Here is a 20823-nt window from a genome sequence, read left to right as displayed (position 1 = left end):
TAAACTTAGGTATCAAGTTCAACAATTGAGAAAGTACGGGTCTATAAAGATTTTCGAAACACAGGAAAACAAAACTACCAACAGTAAACATTGTAGATGTACCCCCTGAAACATGGTAAATATAAAGAACATATTTTTTTTCCTATGATGAGGTTATTTGTACTAATTCACTTGTAAATGACAGAATTAATTCAATTGATATGAAAATGAGAAGTAGATGTATTGCCAGTGAGACAAATATCCACTAAAGTTCAAATGAAGTGGATGTCAGCAACTTTATGTAACCGTTATACTGTGAAAAACCCTTTCCGTTTAGTCGACTTCGAAACGCCCTGACATGACAATATATAATACAATAAAATTAGGAAAACTAACAGCCTTATCTTTAATAAAACAATAGACTAAAAACAAGTCTGACAGACCTGAACCAAAGACAAGCAATGAACTACATGCTCCAGAATCAACGCAGGCACATAACCAATATAGTGATTTACACATTTGAAGGTACCAACTCTTCTCTTACACACGGGACAGTGATATAACAGAACAAGATAAGAACAAACAATAAAAATAAGTTGAAAAATTCATCAGAAGGATACAAACCAGTAAAAATATCAGTTTAAAAAGCACACACGAAGATTGGCAAATTTATTTAGAGAGAGGAAAAATATGCAGTCAGAATAAACGGTTTTGTTTGTCAGGCTTATCATAGGGATCCGAAAATGACTTCATTTGTCTAATGAATGATATAATATTTGAACTATTTAAGTTGTTTTACAGTCCCCTTCCCCTTTAAGTTCCCATTTTGTTTTTATTAAGACTGAAAAACAAACAAAAGTCTACAAAAATTAGAAAAAAAGTATAAATTAAAAGACTTCTTAAAAACATTTAAAGGGGCATTAGCTGGCAAAATAATGTTCACCGATTTGACTTACATTCTCGATTTTGATTTTTAACCATGCAAAACGTTTATCCAAATTATAAAAAGTCTAAAATAAACAATTTGCAGGAAAGGGCTATAGCATGCAGCTTTATTTTGTGTGTATTTTAGTCTTATTCAACTTTGACTTGACCTACGAAGACCTCCAATTGTTATAAAACCACTTTAAATATAAATATTGATATAGATAGACAGTAAACTCGTGCAATTAGATTTTTCTAGGTTTGTGCAATTTCATATTACAGATTAAAAATATATGTTAATTAATGTTTTACCTGTATTAGAACGATATTTTGATGATCGAAGCAGTCAATCAAATGATTTACCTTTTGTTTAATTTCAATGATGACATTCTCTTCCGTTGAATAACCGAACACGCACTAATCATGCGTTATCTATTACTGGCTCAGGGCTTAAATTCGAGTTCACATGAAAATGGTTTCAACTAGGTCAAATTATTCACTTGTTAGTGAATTATTTATCATCATTGTTTCTTAGCTTAATTTGACAAATTGAATAATATTGGCTGCTAAAAGAGAATTATTATTCCTATATTTCACTTTCATTGAATAAAACTATTCATACTATAGATTTCTATTTATCTTGTAGTTAATGCCCCTTTTAACTGTCTTTTTTTCTTCTTCTAAAAATCACAGGTTAACTAATGTTTACAGTGCTGCGAAGGCTTCGTACCTTTTTGGAAAAGGTTTAAACGTTTTAACTTATTTCTCTCTTTGTTTACCTGGTTTCCCGTATAAATAATTTTGTTACTAGAACTTAGGTTAAAAAAAATCAATATTCTTCTTCTTTAACTAGACCAACAACTGATTAAACGACTTATTTGGTAAAGTACATTAATAATTATCAATATTCGGTCAATCGCTTTTAATTACGTCGTCGTCTAAGTGGCAAAACAGTTGTATATCATCACGTTTCTGTGAAATATCAGGTTCATGACTGCCCTACAAGGTACTTGATACACACATATCTACAGCATTGTCTTTTACGTCATTGGGTCTCTTGTGGAGAGTTGTCGGTAATCAAACCACATCCTTTTATCTTTTATAGACGTTTAATGTGGTTTTAAGTTGAATCTTCATACTCAATGACACGCTCGGGGTATTGTATATAGAGAACCTACAATTAGGACTTTAACCTACCAAAAATAATTATTTGTAAAGCTTTATATATCATCAAGAAATGATTCCACATATTTTTATTTCAATCTCTGAATGAATGTGGATTGGAATTAATTAATTTAAGTGTTTAAGCAGTATTTCTAGTATAATGCGATTAGTAGGACTCTAAATTTTAAAATTGCTTTGCATTATTCAATCGCAATTTGGTCTAAAATAGCAAAGTGTAATGTTAATTTTTCATATTTTATAATATTTACAGAAGATAATGTGTGTAATGGTCTTGAATATACTCATCACAGATACCCGCATTAACATTGTGAATGTCAGCCAGTTACGTTGAAAAAAACCCAATAAAAAGGCCGAACAAGGTAGAGCATTGATGACTTAAAATTTCAAAAGAATATGCGTGGCACATACAAATAAGAATAATCAATTTATTGAAAAAAACACTGCATAATAATTTTTTTCAATGGACAAAAAAACATAAATAAAAAAGAGGAAACAAAACATGAGTAGCAGCAAATGTTAAACAGTATTTCTTCTCTCTTTCCGGGCGATCTGGGATCATTCTCTGTTTTCGGTGAGGTTCATGTTACTCGAACTGTAGTTTTCTATGCATTGCTTTATGGACTTATGTAGTTTCGTCTTTTTTTTTATTTTGAAATTGGACAGGGTGTTGTCTGTTTCTCTTTGGCATGAGTTATGAAAACTTCTTTTGTATCTTTTTCAAAAGAGTGCATTTATAATTAGTTATCAAAAGTACCAGGATTATAATTTTATACGCCAGACGACGCGCGTTTCGTCTACATAAGACTCATCAGTGACGCTCAGATCAAAATTGTTTGAAAGCCAAACAAATACAAAGTTGAAGAGCATTGAGGACCAAAAATTCCAAAAAGTTGTGCCAAATACGGCTAAGGTTATCTACTCCTGGGGTAAGAAAATCCTTAGTTTTTCGTAAAATTCAAAGTTTTATAATACGGTCAATCATTTTTATAGTGGACTATTAATAAGTACTATTTTGAACATTCTTCTGTTAAGATATTTCGCATTGCCATCGAAGTGAAAATTAGACATTTCAATATCATGAATTCTTCACTTTTTACAAAGATGATAAATCACGATTATAAGTCGTTTTTCGTTTTATTGTGTTTTGCAATTTGTGTCTAAACTTATATATATATTCTGTATATATAATATGTTTACTTCTTTTTAAGACTGTCTGATTGAATTATCATATCTGGAAGGCTATCGAAAAGTTACCAAAGCTTCAATGAACATCTTAGACAGATTTAACCGATGAGTCTATAAAAAGACACGAAGAAACTATGCTTATGTAATTAGAAATCCCTTTTTGAAGGTTAATTGTAAAAGATGAGTAAAGGTTATTCTGCGCCAAATAAAAGGTAATAATAATTACAATGATAATAGCTTGTTACTGTAATTTTACGTGCGAGATTGCTTTTGTTAAAGTTAGCCTTGAAAAGTTTTAAATTTTGTGATTTAAAAAAAAAGAGATATTGTTTCTTTTAATATTCACATCCTGTATTGAAAGGATATTACGTTTTAATCAAATAGGGAGCGCTATAAAAAAAAATAGCACAATTTTTAATTTAACTGATGTGTTACACTTGTGTGAGATAAACAATGCATTGCTGTTTTAGGAAGAATAATAATGCAACAGTATAATCACTTCCGGCTTATCTGACAGATAGTGCAAGGGTGAGTGGGACGAGCAGAACATGTGAAACAGTACTTCCTTTGAGTATATGGATTTAATGTGGTTGATGATGTTTAGTCCATGTATATTTTATGTGTTTTTTGGACATGTGTTTTCGTCTTCCTTTGGGTTTTTTTGTCGTAGGTTTGTCATTTCTCTCTGACACGATCTATGATTGTCAGTTGGGTATGTTAAAAGAGCGCAGAAATAATAAAGTCTAAAAACTTTGATATTTCAATTAATATTCACTATTTAAAACCTTTTTGTTATAACAGAAGCATTACCATCGATGGCAAAAATATATAAAATATTATTATGACTTGAATTCTACACTTTTTACGAAGATAATATGGGGACGAAGTCCCCAATAACAGTAGAAAATTCAATAAAAAAAAAAAAATCGGGAAAATTTCCCGAATTTTTCATTGTACTAATGAACTCAAAATCATTCAATTTTTTTATATGTCATGTTTTGAAATCCCGGACCTGCGCAGAAATCTACAATGTACTTCCTTTTCCGGTTTTGTTTGTATGAATCTTTAAGTAAAATATATATTTAACAGTCTATTATAAATAAGAAGGAATTTTTATATGAAAAAACCTTACCTGATGATAGCGTTTCTTTGTTTACAATGCATATGACGTCATAACTTAAATAACGTCACAACTAAACTCCCTAACAACAGAACCAAAATCGGAAACGTTACGGTATATTTCCGTTTCTTTTTTTAACAAATATTTAACTTGCGTTACAAAAACATAATTCATACAGACTTCGTCCCCATTTACAGGTAATGCCTGCCTCATATTAAATCACAATCATAAGTCGTTTTTCGTGTTATGGTGATTACCAAGTTATATATAATCTGTATATATAATATGTTTATTTCTGTTTAGGACTGTCTGATTGGATTATCATATCTTGAAGGACATCGAAAAATTACCAAAGCTTCAATGAACAATCTTGGACAGATTTTACCGATAAGTCTATGATAACACACGAAGAAGCTATGCTGATGATCTTTGAAATCCCTATTGAAACGTTAATTGCAAAAGATGATTATAGAATGTTTTATGTTATTCTGCGGCAAATAAAAGACAATAATAATTACAATGATAATAGCTTTTTAAAGTAATTTAAATTTTTACGTGCCCAATTGTTGTTGTTGAAGTTAGCCTTGAAAAGTTAAAAAATTTGTAAATGATGGTCTACTATCTTTGCAAAAGTAGTTCGCCCGTATGCAAGTGCGGGATGAATTAATACGTAGCCACGCCTGGTCAGAATTGGGACGTAAAATACATAAGCTTCATGTATACAGAGAGAACCACAATCTCTCCATGTTAAGAACTATTGCATCAACTATTTGATTGGGCCATAAGAATGTCAATCTTTCAGGGACTATCGTGTACACGCAATCTAACGTTTGTTTGGCTTTTTATCTGTTCCCTTTTTCTTTTGTCAAAAAATAATATTTCAAATTGTTGAAAACTAGAATTTGAATGTTAATTTTTGAATATATATGAATAACAGTTATAATAATGATATATGTTGTCCAATAAACTAAAAACTAACTCGTACTACCACAATATATATTATTTTGAAGTATGTGTTTATGCATGATGCAATGTTATCTTAGTTATATGATGGTTTTTGTAATCTGGTTATAATCATATTATGTACAGTATGCATGTACTAAAGATCATGTTTATTGCGTAAAAAGTGTAGGTTGACATGCAAAGCTAATTTCTAAATCGTAAATCATTATTTTTATTGTCAACGGTCACGCAGTTATTATACTTTTGTTCAATCTTATTAACTTTTCTCCTTGACATTTTCTTAGATTCATTATAAATTACGTTTCTTGAATCAGATAAAACATATGCCTTTTCTTCCTATATATCAAACAGAATCACTGATAGCCATTCTGAAGACTAAAGGATACAAGTTGACTTCAAATAACGCTTTTTTTACCATGGCATTAATCGTTTTATAAGTATGTCTTAAGCGTATACATATAATCTTTTCGTCTTAGATGCATTATTGTTTTTGTTAGTTGTTATTGGCTTTGTATTAGCTGTGGGTAACTACTTGTATTCTCTGATCTGTACATAGTGTCTTTTTGTTGTGGGGATGTACAAGTACCAGTCAACGCATACTCCGTGTTTTCGTTATATGCATTTCTTTTTTTATCCATCTGTTGCGTTAAGTCTTTAAACTGATATTTATATTTTGTTCATATGTTGTATACTTCTGTCTCCAATTATTGGAGGATTGGCGACTTCAAATGAGTTTAACCACCGGCACATATATGCCTGTCTGAATTATTATGCCTTTACCTCAGTGGTTGTCGTTTGATGCTGTGTTACAAATTTGTTTTTCTTATTATTTTGTTTATGAATAAGATAGTTAGTTTTCTCATTAGAAGTATTCAACAATTGTGCAAATTCTGTCTTTTATAACTGACTTTTTGGCTTTGCTCAGCGTTGAAGGCCTAAAGTTGTCCTTCAGTTGTTCATTTCTGTTTGATTTCGTCTTTTGTGGAGAGTTGTTTCATAGGCATTAATACCATGGAAATCAATTTATTATAGAGTGAATCGTTGATAGTACAGAGTCACCCCAGTATTTGAAGCAACAATAAAACATGTACATCGAATGAATTTTGTTTTAGATTGTGAATTGTCACCTAATGGCATCACACTAATGGAACGTGTCAAGTAATATTAGTTCCCGAAGAATCTTCATTATTGTTTGATTATTTTTGCCATAGCTTTGTCGTCGTCTGTTCTCTTGTTTGTTGGTTTCTTTTAGTCAAATGGCACCATAACTTTAATACATATTCCTTGAAATTCGAAAAGTGGCAATATTACTTACAAAGTTTATTTGGATTTAAAAAAAACAACATTGTATTTAAAACAGTCTAGAAGAGATGTTAATTAACAAAAAGAAGTAAAGAGCTTTGAACTCTTTCAACAATTTTTATATATAAGATTTTCTGATGCAAAATTTCGTTAACATACATTATGTGTATTGATAACTTGTTTTGTAGGTCTAGGTTTGTCTCCTTAAGGATGTATTTTAAAATTTGATTTTTCGGAAACAAAGTTCTTCCACTTCCATTCAAGTCTTTATTAAGTATAATCGGGCCAGTCTGTAGTGATTAAAAATATATAGCACATCAAATTCCAAATACATTTTTTTTTAAATAGGTTTATTATTTATTATAACAAAAAGTAATAATATCACAATAAAATAACATAACAACGTTAATTTTAACGTATTTGTATCATCCATTCTCGCTTGATAAAGAATGTGTTCTTGTCCTTTCGTCATGTTTGCTGGATGAACAATCTGTTATTGTCATTTCATCATTCCCGCTTGAAGAAGAATGTGTTATATGCATTACGTCATTCAAGTTTGATGAACAATCTGTTACTGTCATTCCGTCAATAACGTTCGAAGTAGAATGTGGTCTTGTCATTCTGTCATTTACGTTCGATGAAGAATGTGCTCTAGTCCTATCGTCATTCACACTTGAAGAATAATGTGTTCTAGTCCTATAGTCATTTTTGTCTTCATTTAATTGTTTGAGCTCTAATGAGTTATTGGGAGTGTATTGTAGTTTATCATCATTACTTGAAGACGTTTCTGCTTGCTGTTTTTTCTCAGAGTCATCGTGTTCATTGTTTTTTGTATTCGCTGTAACTTGCTGTACTTCATTCAAATCACTTGAATAGTTTATTTTTTCTGTAGATTCGTGTACTATTTCAGTGACATTATAATCACTGCTGACTTTTTCATTTATTATTGTTTCCTGTGAAAGATCTGAATTCTGTAAAAAAAATATATATTCAAAGTTTGAAATATATAATAGTTATTTATTAAACCTTAAGTTATTGTCAGTAGACTTCGCCTGCTGCTGTTTTTTTTTTATTCTGCAGATTATTTTTATTATATATTGCCAGTAACAGACACAACCAAACAAAGCCATTCATTTCGTCGTACGATTTCTAACCGCTTTTAAAGTTTGAGTTTTTCATATCTAGCATTGTTGATGTGTGTTTGTTTTTTCCATATTGGACAGATGGATAAAGAGGGGTAGATGTTTCACCAAACAAGTGTAACTCCGCTGCACTTTTAGCATGTTTGAAGTCAGGAGCCTCTGGTCATTGTTAGTTCTGAATGATTGATTTTATATAAGTTAATTTATTTGTTGTAAAGTTAAGTATGACGTCTATTTTTCACTGAATTGGTACACATTTTTGTTAAGGGGCCAGCTAAAGCTGCCGTCTGGTGCAAAATTTTGTCGCTTTGTGGGAGACCAATTGGTGGCATTCTACTGTTTTCTGCTATTTAGTCGGATTGTTGTTTATTTACATATTCCCCTTTTATATTTTCAATTTTATTGATAAACACATTAAACCTAAAATATTTACATCTAATTAATAATAAAATAAGTTTTATATGTTTACAAAATTTACATGCAAAGCATCTTAAATTCGGCCTACACATAAATGCACCTTCACTTTATATCATTACTTTTACATATTCTGTTGAAAATGTGATGTAATCATTCTTATCTATTGTCTTCAACTTTGTACTTGTTTGGCTTTATAAACATTTTGATATGAGCATCACTAATGAGTCTTATGTAGACGAAACGCGCGTCTGGCGTACTAAATTATAATCCTAGTATCTTTGATAACAACTTACACAACTTATCCATAATTTACCTTTTGTATTTGAATAAGTTCTTCTGTAATGTTTCTGAAGTTTGGTCTGTCTTCAGGTTTGTCCATCCAGCATTTACACATTAAAGAATACCTGAAATTTTACGCACATTTTTTTAATTGACTAGATGTGTTCATCGCCAACTTATATTTGCTATGGCTATTTATTGTTTGTTTTTCTTTTTGGATTTGTCACATCAGTATAGAATAATCCAAAACCGTCTAGAAAACTGTCAACCCTTCTCAAAACGAATCGCAGTTGAGTGTTTCTTAATGAAGCCTGATTCGTACTCAAAACATCATTACTGGCAATCTTGTGATTACTTCTTTGATTCAAGATATAGAACGCTATAGTTTTTTATAAGCAGATTTAATACACTGAGCTTGTTTTTTTCAAATAGTGAGCTTTCTTTGATACGGTTTTATTTAGCAAATCAAAAAGTAAAATCACAAAAAAACGGAAGTCCGATCGCAAAAATAGTTGAAAAATGGACATCTCTAATCTCTGGACATATCAAAAGCTCAAACACATCGAACGAATGGATAGCAAGTGTATATCAAGTGTTGTATAGATTTTATTGTATTTGTTTACGATGTCGATATCATTAATTCCTGCATCTCTCTTGTTTCATTCATTCGACTGCTAGTATATTTTATTTAGTTGATTTGTCGTTTGTAATACAGATTAAATCGTTGGGTTTCCTGTTTAAATAGTTTTACACATGTCATTTTGGGGCCCCTTTGATCTTGTTGCTCGGTGTTGAAAACCGTATTTTGACCAAGAACTGTCAATAGTTTATAAATTGTCACGGTGACTTGGATTAGAGAAATGTCTAATTGGCACTCATATAACTTCTTCTTATATATTTTAAGTCAGCAATGTGTCGCATTCACCAAAGCAGCAAACTTATCAAAGTACTACTGTATGTCTGGCGATTTTGATGACATAATAGGCTTTTTGAAATATTTCATACAATTTACCAATAAAACTTACGTTTCTTGAGAACACTGATCAGGTTTATCCAATCGTCCTCCTTTAGCCACAAATGTCATCACTTCATTATTTGACTTTCCAGGATATGGAATTCTGCCCAATGTAAAGACTTCCCAAAGAACAATCCCGAATCCCCTATAATTGGACAGACATATTCTTTTATTTACTGAAGACAATTTAAAGCTATATATGTGCCCATTTATTTGAACTGGATATGCTGACTTATTCATGTCTTTTATTTTAAATGGTGGTTTGTTGTCTGATTGACTCATACCAAACATGTTTTATCAATAATTATAAGAATACATTTTGTTTACGTTGCCATACATACAAAATTATATAAGACTTGCCATATATACAAAATTATATAAGACTTGTCATACATACAAAATTACATAAGACTATTTCAAATACTACTCAAAGTATTAAAATAACGTGTTGTTTTGAACTTTTGTGTCGATTATTTGCTGCCATTGTGCTTATAAAGATATCTCTTGTTTTAATCAAATAATGTTGTTGAATAAATTTGACCTGACCATTTGTGCTTGCAATGTTGTAGTTATCTTATATCTAATTCAGGAGAACGAATAGTTTGATAGCAAACTTCTACTTATTAATATTGCCAAAATATACTGCAACAAAATGCCACAATTGTGCTTTGAATTCGAAATTTGATTTTCTTGAAAAAAATTTAACAAAATAAAGTTGCTTGTAAAGTACCCACATTGTTGTAACATGAAAGTGTTAATTACGATATTAATTTGCTTATTAAAAAAAACATACCATACGTCTGTTTTTGTTGTAAATACACCATCGTGGAAAGCTTCCGGTGGCATCCATTTAACAGGAACCATTGCTTTACCATTTTTACGATAATAATTTGTCCTAAAAATATGTTAATCAGTATACAGTTGATGCATATTTTTATATATCAACTTACTTTGAAATTCGAATTTTGTTATGGCAAGAGAAACATTTGCTTTTTTTCCACACAGAGTAAGTGGTTAGAAAAACAATGTCATTCCAAAACGAGTAGTTATTGAATAAATCCCAAACAGCTCACCGATATCCAAATTGTAATTTGGTAGACACTTAAACAGTTGTTACAATGTTAGTTATTTAAAAAGATTTATGACTTATATATTATATATAAATTTATCTTTAGCTGCAAGTTTATCAAAATGCATGTGCGTGAGTTAAATTTACCTTTTATTCAACATTACATTAGGATGGATGTTTCTACAACAGTTTACTTACATTATCATGGTTTAATTTGAAATGTTTGCATTAAATATTAATAGTTATATTATATCTATTTTTTAATCGCTTTTTTTTTTAATAATTTTTGTGATTATACGTGGCAATTAAATCAATTTAAATTACATCATATATACCTGAACACATTCTTTGTCATTCCAAAATCAGCAATTTTAGCAACTCTATTTGATCCCTTTTCACTTAAGAGGCAATTTCTAGCGGCGATATCTCTGTAAATAAATATTATGTCACTATGTATTATCTCATAAAAACAATATTGGAGTGAGTTCACGAGATTTGTTTCAATCAATTTTACAATTTTTTGTTAGCAAGTTCTGTTAACATACACTTTCAAATGTCAAAGTTAAGACATTTAATCAATGATACAGTTCAATATAAAAGTATAGTCTGGACTTGTTCTGAAACCAACATTGACTTAATATGTCTTCATGTAAGATTTGTATTTTCTATAATATATATTGTTATATGAGTAAACTGGCAATAAAAGAGTTAATAAAGAAAGCAACTTGACATAGACACCGATGTAGTCTATTAATTACCATATTCCTATTTTATTAGTTGATCGGCACAAATAGCAATGAGATACCAAAATATCACAGAAAGACAGACATTACCAATGATTGGTTTATTGGCAGATGATATTGTGCTAGATAACAAGGAAGACTTCGATAAGTTAACTATTCATCCTAATCGGGCATAATATTCCAACGTAACGTCGTTCATCCTTGAAAGTAACATCTTTTATACCTCTCGTGTACATTTTAAAGAAAAAATAAGAAGCATACGCCATTTATAAGTAATGAAATAAAATCATTCCGCTGATAATACCAACATCCTTCCGCACTAGTGAAATCACAAAGGCTGCCCGAAGGCCAAATAAAAAAAAGACAGGCAACAAAACGCTACATGGAAAGTATAGATTGCTTGCGCAATATTAACCTAGCAGGAGCCGAGGATGAACTCCGGTATTCCAAAAAGGTACGCACTTTCTGTGCTTAACGTAATGTCACTTTCATGTATCACATGTAATATCTGGTAATGTGTTGCATTCGAAGATAGTAATAAACGAGGAAATGTTTGGAATTATAAATATTTCAGATGAAAACTTATTCTTTACCTTATAGAATACATAAAATCTTATCAACTTGTACAAAGTTACTGAGTTTCTTTACAAAAAATGTAAAATTGAAAAAAAATACTGAGCTTCGAGGAAAATTCAAGGAAAGTTCCTTATCAAATGTAAAAAATCCAAAGCCTTAAACCTATCAAACGATTTGTTACACGTGTCATATTCCTGACTTAGTAAAGACATTTTCTTTTGTAAAAAAAAGTGGTTTAAACCTGGTTTTAAAGCTAGCTAAATTTCTCACTTGTATGACAGTCGCATCAAAGTTCATTCCGAGTTTTTGTACACTATTCACATACGTATCTATTTTAATGTAGTATCAGGTATTACAAAACTTGTTCTGCATTGTTAGAATTACCTATGAATAAATCTGTTTTGCTCTAAATATTCACAGCCTTTTGCAACATCTATGCAAAGATTCAGAAGGTCATAAATTGAAACCTTGGATGGAACATCGCCCTGTAAAAATAAACAGTTTACAAATATATAGAGAGCTTTAAATAGCAAGAGTCTATTGTTAATTTTTCAAGATGCAAACTGTTTTATTCGAAAAATTATGTTCGAAAGCTACGTGTTTTTTTTAATCTCTAGATATCATCAGATTCGAAATTATCAAATAAGCATGTTTTATCAAGGTTCACAGTAACACAAGAGTTTCAATTTATTGCACAGTGGAAAACAATGTCACGAAATCAAAGTTGACTAGAAGCAAGTATCATCACATACTTGTACAGTAATGCATGTATTTACATTTTATAAAACTAATATTCCTACTCACATTTAGTCGACATTCACGTACAAAACTTTTTAAATCGCCCCCTTCCATTAATTCCAGCAGCAAATATAGTGAATTTTCATCAACAGAAATACCTAGAAATTTTACTATGTTTGGATGACGCAGTTTACTGAAAAAAAAGATTAATGTAAATATAAAATGTCATTTTCAATCAAATAGTTGTACTCTTATAATACAGTAGCAAAACTAGTTTTCCCTTTTGGAGATTGGTTGTTCGTTTGAGTACATTCACAATATTTTTTTATACTTATCGAATGAAAAATTATGCTTTGAAGGATGCATAACCCTGTAGGTCGATGATTTTATCAGTACAATCTATAATTGATATATTTCAGAAACCATAAACAAACACCGTTTTGTTCTTTATTTGCATTGAAGAATCACTATACTGACATTGTCAGTTTATTCTAATATAATAACATAGTAATATGATAGACAAATAATTCGGGGTTTTATTGTAGACGTTTGGACTGTTTGTCCTTCCTCAATCACGTCATGATGCAGACATTCTGATATTTAAAACACGAAATTGAATAACACTTTCAAGTTACAGTTATTTTTGTATACTCATACAAAGTAAAGTTATCACGGCATGTTTAATAAATATAGCAGAGTTTGATAGTCGCCGACTTAATCAGTAGTTTATACGATTCAGCCTATTGCCATAATTAAATGAGTCTGTGCGAAGTCAGCACTATGAAAATCAATTACCAATAAGTACTGTTTCCTTAGGATATATTTAATACAACAACTGATCAGTAAACAACAATATATGGACATCGATGATTTCGACCTTGAAGGACATATTTTATGACCTCTTCTAGGTATAAGCTTTTCTTTTTCTTATAACGCTTAAATTCAGTCAATGAAAACAACATAATGTATTTATGAGTCGTCCGGAGAATTTGTTTTATATAACCTCATCAGAAACACTCAACCACTAAAAGAGGAACACCAATGATATATAACAACTCAAACACGTAAACAATTACGAACAAAAGGACTAAAACATTCACCAAGCTCTTCTATTAGATTACTGTTACCGTTATTTTGATCGATGCTATGTTAATCGTTTCAATACTGCATTTCTATGAAAAAATACAAACCTCAACAAGACAGCCTCCACAAAGAACTCAGATTTTGATTGCTCTGAACAAAGTGATGGTAGCATCTGTAGAAAGAGTATGAAAAAGATAGGTTATGTTGGTGTTTTTACTGTTTACTGTTTTTTGTAATTTAATTTTTTTTGCATAGTGTTGTTAGTATGTCTTCGTCTTATTCTGATCTCCAGTTTCTTTTTAATCTTATTTTATCTGATATAATTATATAAGTAAGAATTCTCATAGGTTTTACCTAAATGTCTTTTGAGTCTAATTTTAACTAATTTTGACCGAAAGCTTTTAGAACTTACACGAACACTTCGTTACATTGTGTATAACTCTATCACTCGTGTGAATTCGTAGTACGACATTGTCAGTGCTAACTGACACGAAATATTTTGTGTGTCTAAGAGGTTGCTTTGTGTTATAACACATACTTTTATTATCGGTCACAATTCAAGATCATTTCACACAATTTTGCTCACTAAAACAAAACTTTTCGCATCTATATATATTAACTACGAGATCAACAAAATAGAAAACTCACTTGATATACATTGTAATATCAAAGGTATTAACAACAAGTAAATCCAGGCAGAAAGAGAATTTTAATAAGTCTTGTAGTTAAAATGCCATTATCAACACTTGGTTATATGTTTCACTGAAATGTTAGATATACTTGTCTTAACATTGATGTTAAAAGTATGCGTTACTTTTATTGCGACGGGAAGTGGTGTCTGCTGTCTGGCAACATCTGCAAGTAATCCATAGTAAACTTCACCAAAAGCTCCCTTTCCAATCATTCTGAAATACAAGTTTTGAAGAGTGGAATGAAATCGATTAACTTGCCATTTACTAGTACTCTTGACAAGTTCTATTTACCATGTCAGGAATTTAACAATGGCAATTCGATATTATATCAGAATGATGGTTCTAACTGATTGTTCTTGATACTGTAAGTTTCATACTCTAATTGTTTTTGTTGTTCAATCTTGAAAACAAAATTGTACTTTATTTTTGCATACCGGAAACTATGAAGGTTAGTTAGGTCATTTTATTCATTTTTCAGATCAACAGAGATAATTAATAATTTCGACCAATAAACCAATTTGTAATGGACAAATAGATATTATTATATCATGTATATAGAGTTCTACTGACAATTGAACTTGACAGATGAAAGTTTTCTAACTACCAAAATGAATCCTTGTCAGCGCGTACATATAAAAATTCACTTTTTGATTAAATTTTAAAGTCTCCCATACCGGTATTTTTGCTTTTATACAAGATGGAAAATATATCCAACATAGTCAACCGTTTTAACAAAATTCGAAATAACATATTTTATCAACATACAAATTGGATTGGCGAAAAAAAACCTTCATAAATATTTTTACCTTCGAACGGTGATTTTGTTTCTTGGAATGATATGTATGATGTCATTTATCTGCGACCAGTCATAGAGTGGTGAAATACTAGACACTCCCCCACTTCCGCTTAGAAATGGCGTCACTGTATCGTTGTCGTAACAGGTGTCAGTACAATCGTTTTTCCTTACACTAAATAATGTGCTACTCAAGGTAGAGTTTGTTGATATTTTACGGTAGCTTTTATGATCTTCTTTTCCACGTTTTCGTCTGCACACTAGAAAATTTAATTTTGTTATTGAAATCTCAACATACTAAAGATACTTGCAAAAGGTTATTATATTTATACGTTTTTTTATGCAAATTAAAGTCATTGGAAGTTTCCTTATTCATAAGTTCAAAGATTAAAAAAAGGAACAAATAAAGTGCTCTGAGACTAAACAAATGTATAGCTGACGCTATAAATTCAAAACCTTTTAAAGCTTTACACAAACACAATAAACAAAGTAAAAAATGACAATTACAAGTAATTTCATTTTAGATTAAAGGAAGAGATCTTTCATTGATGACCACATTTTTATAAATTGAATGAAAACAAAACAATTTCAGAAATATTTTAACCAATAATGATTTCTTAATTAAAAATAATGTACCTGTAAATGCTATAAGCAAAATAAGACAACCAGACATTGAACCTAAGACAGTGCTGACAATTAATGGAATCATATCTTTTCTTGTTAGCTTTTCTGTTTCCTGTCTACGGAGAGCCGAATGGAAATCATTATTTGTATAATTGTCTGAAAAACAAATTAAATACATTTAGAAAAAAGTGATAAAATGGAGAGAAAAAAAAGAGTAGTTTCTCTTATTTCTGTTTAATTGAGTATAAACATGTTGATGGAATCTACTGGTACGTATAGTATGATTTCTGAACAATATTTATAACTCTTATTTTAAAGATGATCAAGTAGTTGTAACTGTCAACTACCAGACAATAGATATTCTAACAGATTGTTTAATTTTCATAAACTCTGGTATATAATACCAATAATAAATATTGAATAAATAATGCATTTTTACTGTAATATCAAAGAACGACTTTTGAAAAAAATTGTAAAATCGTAAAAAAATGTCTAAGAATTATAAAATTTCCAAAAAACAAACACAGGTTCTTGGAACACTGATATGTTGTTGCTAAATATATTTCTGCTTGTTTGAAACAAAATTATCATAAGGTCACTAACGTCTTATCTGACGTATTTAAAAAAAATGATCTCTTATCGTGTGTGTAGGAAAACGGTAAAACAAAACGACGTTAATGGTTTTGCAACACAATCACGTCACGATTATTTTGGCTTGTTCATGTATTTTTCACGACAAACACCGCTCTGATTGGGGTATAACAAAAAATAAAGACGGTGACCCTAAATTTTTGTATGACTTGAAAGATGAAAGTCTATCTGGTAACGTGTTCTGTTCAGAGCGCAGAAAATAGGTATTAAAAGATAACTTGACACAGTTTTTTGATATATTATACGTACATTATATACACATGTTAGTTTATTTTAAGGATTTCCATTTAATACTGTTTTAGAACAAAAAAATATTAAAGAAAATCATTTTTTCAATATTCTATTCGGTGTACTGTCCCAATTAAGGTCAAAGCACAGTAAATTTGCTATACTACATAGTTTGTACAAATTAGTAATACAACGTTGTTGAACCGATAAAAATTAAGTTTTTTTATTGATTTGTAAAAATGATACGAAACATTTACTTTTGTATTAAGATACCAAATTATTCATGACAACACACCATATGGGATCTTTAACTTGAGTTTCATCCTTTTTGCCTCTTTTGCAAACGTTTAAACTGATTATTTGAAATTATCAATAATTGTATCCATCATGCCATTTATTTATTTTTCATTGAATTTGTTTATCAAAAGTACTTTTCCTGTTCGTATAAAAAAGAATGTACTTTGTCAAACTGTCTGCCAATCACTCTGCAAGTGCTATTCGGAATAATGTGAATGACAAACGACATGACAAAAAAAAAAGAAAGACAAAAAGACGAACACCAGTCTGAAGAACACTATTAGAAAGTTAATCATTAACGTGACATTTGACAGATTCGGTCTGCATTTTGAACAGACAGAAGTAGAAGACAAAAGACAGACGCCATGACAAAAGATTAAAGGCAAGGACAAAAAGACAAACACCAGTCTGCATAAAACTATAAGAGATTGGTCATATCAAACGTGACATTTTACAGATTGGCTTCTGCATTTTGAACAGACGGAAGTAGATGACAACAATGAAGAATCAATTTAAAATGTGTGCTCATTAATACATACCATAAACAAAGCAGTCTCCACTAAAAGATATGTTATCCACTGTCAAAGCATTCTTCATCTTGTCATAACTGTCACTGAATATTCCGGAGATGAATAAAGTAAATCTAAAAATAATATTTAGAAAAGCCAATTATACATGATAATCGATATAAATAACGTGAACATAAAACATATCAATCTGCGGTTATATTTTGCGCAGTAGTTTCAACTCTAATGTTGCCAATATATTAAGTATTTCTCATATTTCTTAGTCAGTTTTATCAAATGTGTTGCGGTATTTGAATACTTGGAATGCACTTGTTTACTTAAGCATGACTGAAATTTTTTTATTTTCCAGGAAAAAAAAAAAAAAAAAAAGCATGACTGAAATTACCAAATTGTTAATCTGCCTTGCTTTCATTCGATAAGTTAGTACAGATTGGAAAAAAACAAATTGGGAACTCAGGTGCAAAAAATCGTTTTTACACCTTGTGTAACCTTACCGTCCTTGAACACTAGGTACAGATATCGATGCAGTCATCCATTCAACTTCTTTCGAATTGCCAATAATTTCTTTTAACTGTATACAGTCGTCTGCTATACACTGTTCAATAAATATCGAAGCTTTCCCTTGTACAATATACGATAGACGCATCTAAAAATCAAAGTATTGAGATCTTAATCGGAAATACGGGTGAGATATAACGAAAATAATTAGAAAAATAAATATCACAGTGGCTAAATCAAGTTTGCTAGAGTCACAACCTAAAAGCTTTTTGAAATTTGTCTTGTTAGAAAAATGTTAACAAACAAACCAAACTCTACGGTGAATTTTGAATTGGATGAAGTCCACATACATAACAAAATCAAAACATCTACTATAATAACAAACGGAAAACTTGAAATGGAACTGTCCAAAAATATCAATTGTTTTTAGAAAGCTTTCTTTTAACGTTTTCAATAAGATATCACGCTTTTAGTTTTTTCATAATATGGTATACAGTATGTAAATTCACAGCTTGAAATGAGACTTGTCTAAAAAGGTTTTTATGCTCATTTTAAAACAACACTTAACATATATTTTGAGCCTTCGTTTGATCCCTTTTTGAATAACAATACCAACACTTTCTGGTGTTTTTGGAAACTTTGAAAACACTGTTTTTTTGATAATTTTTTTTTGGTTGAATTCATTTTTGCAAAATAAACTAATGACACAATGCGTCAGTTTCGGTTACAAAAGATTTATCAGTGGCGTTCTTACTATTTGATAGGCCAAAACCAATACAAATTCACATTCAATTCACATACCATGCATATTGTCGATATATTTTCCCGACTACGTAATGGCAATTTGAGCTCAGCAGAGCTGACATCAATGCAGATACTTTCATTCAAATGCCATACATTGCCTAAAAAAGAAAATGTTGCTCAACATCTTATTTTACTAATTAGTACATAAATGTTGATTAACTAGCACTTTGGTATTTAAGGTTGGATATCAATAAACGATTGAGATATGTTTTAATAGTTTTGATTCCACAGTACAATTATGTGAGTGATTTTTTAACTGTTAAAAATAAATCATTTTAGTTGCTGTCACCAGTTAAATGAACGGATTATGGTAAATTATTAACAATTATTTCTAGTTCTCATTATATTGTTCAGAAATCTGATCATACTGACGCCCATCATTTACATCATATTTTAGACATGACTTGTCCTTAATTCTTCCTTTTTTTTTTATAATATGATGCATCATTTTTTTTTTTAAAGCAAACGCATATATCAATGAAAAAAAATTCTAAGTGAAGTTGCTCCAAATATTTAAAGGGTTATCATAAATATTTTAAAACATTCCTCTGTTTTTCTTAGTATGCATAACATATTTGATACTGGACTTAAAGCAACTGAAAGGGGCTTTTTCCCCTTCAATCTGTCTAATTGTATTCACCCAATTACATGATTAAACTCTTGCTTAGTATGAAGTTATAAAGATCAAATCCTGACAAAAATTCATTTAAACATAGTATTTATGTCTTTTTGGCACATTAAAACCCTACCGTTAGGGTCTAATCTGGCATTTGTGTGATTGACACTCTTTAAGGACCACCTGCACTCTGCATCTGGATTAGAAACTGTCCACCCACAATCACCTTGATTAAAATCACACCTACTAAAAACAGTGTTGTCACCTAAAACAAATATATAAAACCAAAATAGTCCACGTATGTCTAAGGTTTTATGATTAAAAAAGTTTTAATGCCAAAAAAAGCATTACATGCGATTTATCTTATCATTCGAAAATGATTAGAAATGGCAATGGAAGTTATTTTGATAAGAACAAAATTCTTGCAAAAGCCATTAGAGATTTCCAAATACAAATCTAGACATAACAATTGTTAACTTGTCCACCTTCAAGACTACGGTCGTTATGACCATAATTGTCCCTCGGGATGTATAAATAGACAATCATCTTGATTGACATACGTATGAAATGTACTTTTGACATGATGTCCTTTGAGAAAATCATAATTTCTTCATTCACTTTATCTGATAATGTAGAAGTATAAGTGCAATTGTTTGTTTCATGTACAAACGTTTTGAAAAATATATGTTCACTTTCTTTTTTTTTTAAAATAGTTAATTTTTCGAAAAACTAAAGATTTTTGTCGCATTTTCTACTGTATGGGTCCGATCGTCACAGCTGAATCTTATGTAGACGCGTTTGGCACACACATTGCTACTATATGTTAAAAACCTTCAAAAACATTTTTGGGTCCTGCATTGATAAACACTTTAAAACCCTTAATTTCTTGTTAATTACTACCAATATTAAACAGTATGTAATTCACCAACGACAACTCGACTAGTAAGGAAGCATACTCCATTTTTTGTCCCTTGTTTTAAAAACATGTTATTTGTTGTTACAGTCAATCGAATGTCGACGATTGTGGCTCTGCTTCTTAGCCATAACGGGTCGCCTGTCAAATTGTGCGACAGACCGTAAACATTTGTCCTCAACACGGACAGAGAAGTTAATTCATTGTGATATGCTACACTTTTTAAAGACTAATTACTACGAATTAATTAAGTTCCCTGGCAAGTGTATCGTCATCGCTTGAAAAACACAATGATCGTCAATACATCTACGTTTTAATCCAAATTCCGGACGACATCGAAAAGAGTGCACTTTACTGCATATTTTTTGCCAAAACAAGATACTTTGATTTAACAATTCAAATTTTAAAAGAAGTAAAATTATGCCAAACCCGATGCACTATGCACTTGAAATTGATAGGA

The 20823-nt window shown here is 30.5% G+C and overlaps 1 protein-coding gene across 1 annotated transcript in view; it reads right to left on the bottom strand.

The window, feature by feature from the left end:
* Positions 1–7068: 7068 nt before the first annotated feature.
* LOC134686135 (ALK tyrosine kinase receptor-like) overlaps positions 7069–20823 on the bottom strand; it is a 36193-nt gene continuing 22438 nt past the window's right edge. Inside the window, exons 6-20 of the mRNA XM_063545808.1 lie at positions 19584–19715; positions 18832–18932; positions 18027–18178; positions 17545–17648; positions 15842–15985; positions 15219–15465; positions 14535–14625; positions 13828–13892; positions 12704–12830; positions 12284–12384; positions 10916–11008; positions 10305–10406; positions 9522–9656; positions 8531–8621; positions 7069–7629 (exon numbers count right to left, since the gene is read on the bottom strand). Coding sequence (XP_063401878.1) covers positions 7084–7629; positions 8531–8621; positions 9522–9656; positions 10305–10406; positions 10916–11008; positions 12284–12384; positions 12704–12830; positions 13828–13892; positions 14535–14625; positions 15219–15465; positions 15842–15985; positions 17545–17648; positions 18027–18178; positions 18832–18932; positions 19584–19715 — 2231 coding nt within the window. The 3' untranslated portion in view covers positions 7069–7083. The remainder of the gene's footprint in view (positions 7630–8530; positions 8622–9521; positions 9657–10304; positions 10407–10915; positions 11009–12283; positions 12385–12703; positions 12831–13827; positions 13893–14534; positions 14626–15218; positions 15466–15841; positions 15986–17544; positions 17649–18026; positions 18179–18831; positions 18933–19583; positions 19716–20823) is intronic.

The sequence above is a fragment of the Mytilus trossulus genome, chromosome 10 (assembly GCF_036588685.1).
Source record: "Mytilus trossulus isolate FHL-02 chromosome 10, PNRI_Mtr1.1.1.hap1, whole genome shotgun sequence".
Classification (NCBI taxonomy): Eukaryota; Metazoa; Mollusca; class Bivalvia; order Mytilida; family Mytilidae; genus Mytilus; species Mytilus trossulus.
Note: the sequence above shows the minus strand (reverse complement) of the source record. Positions and strands in the feature narration are given on the sequence as shown.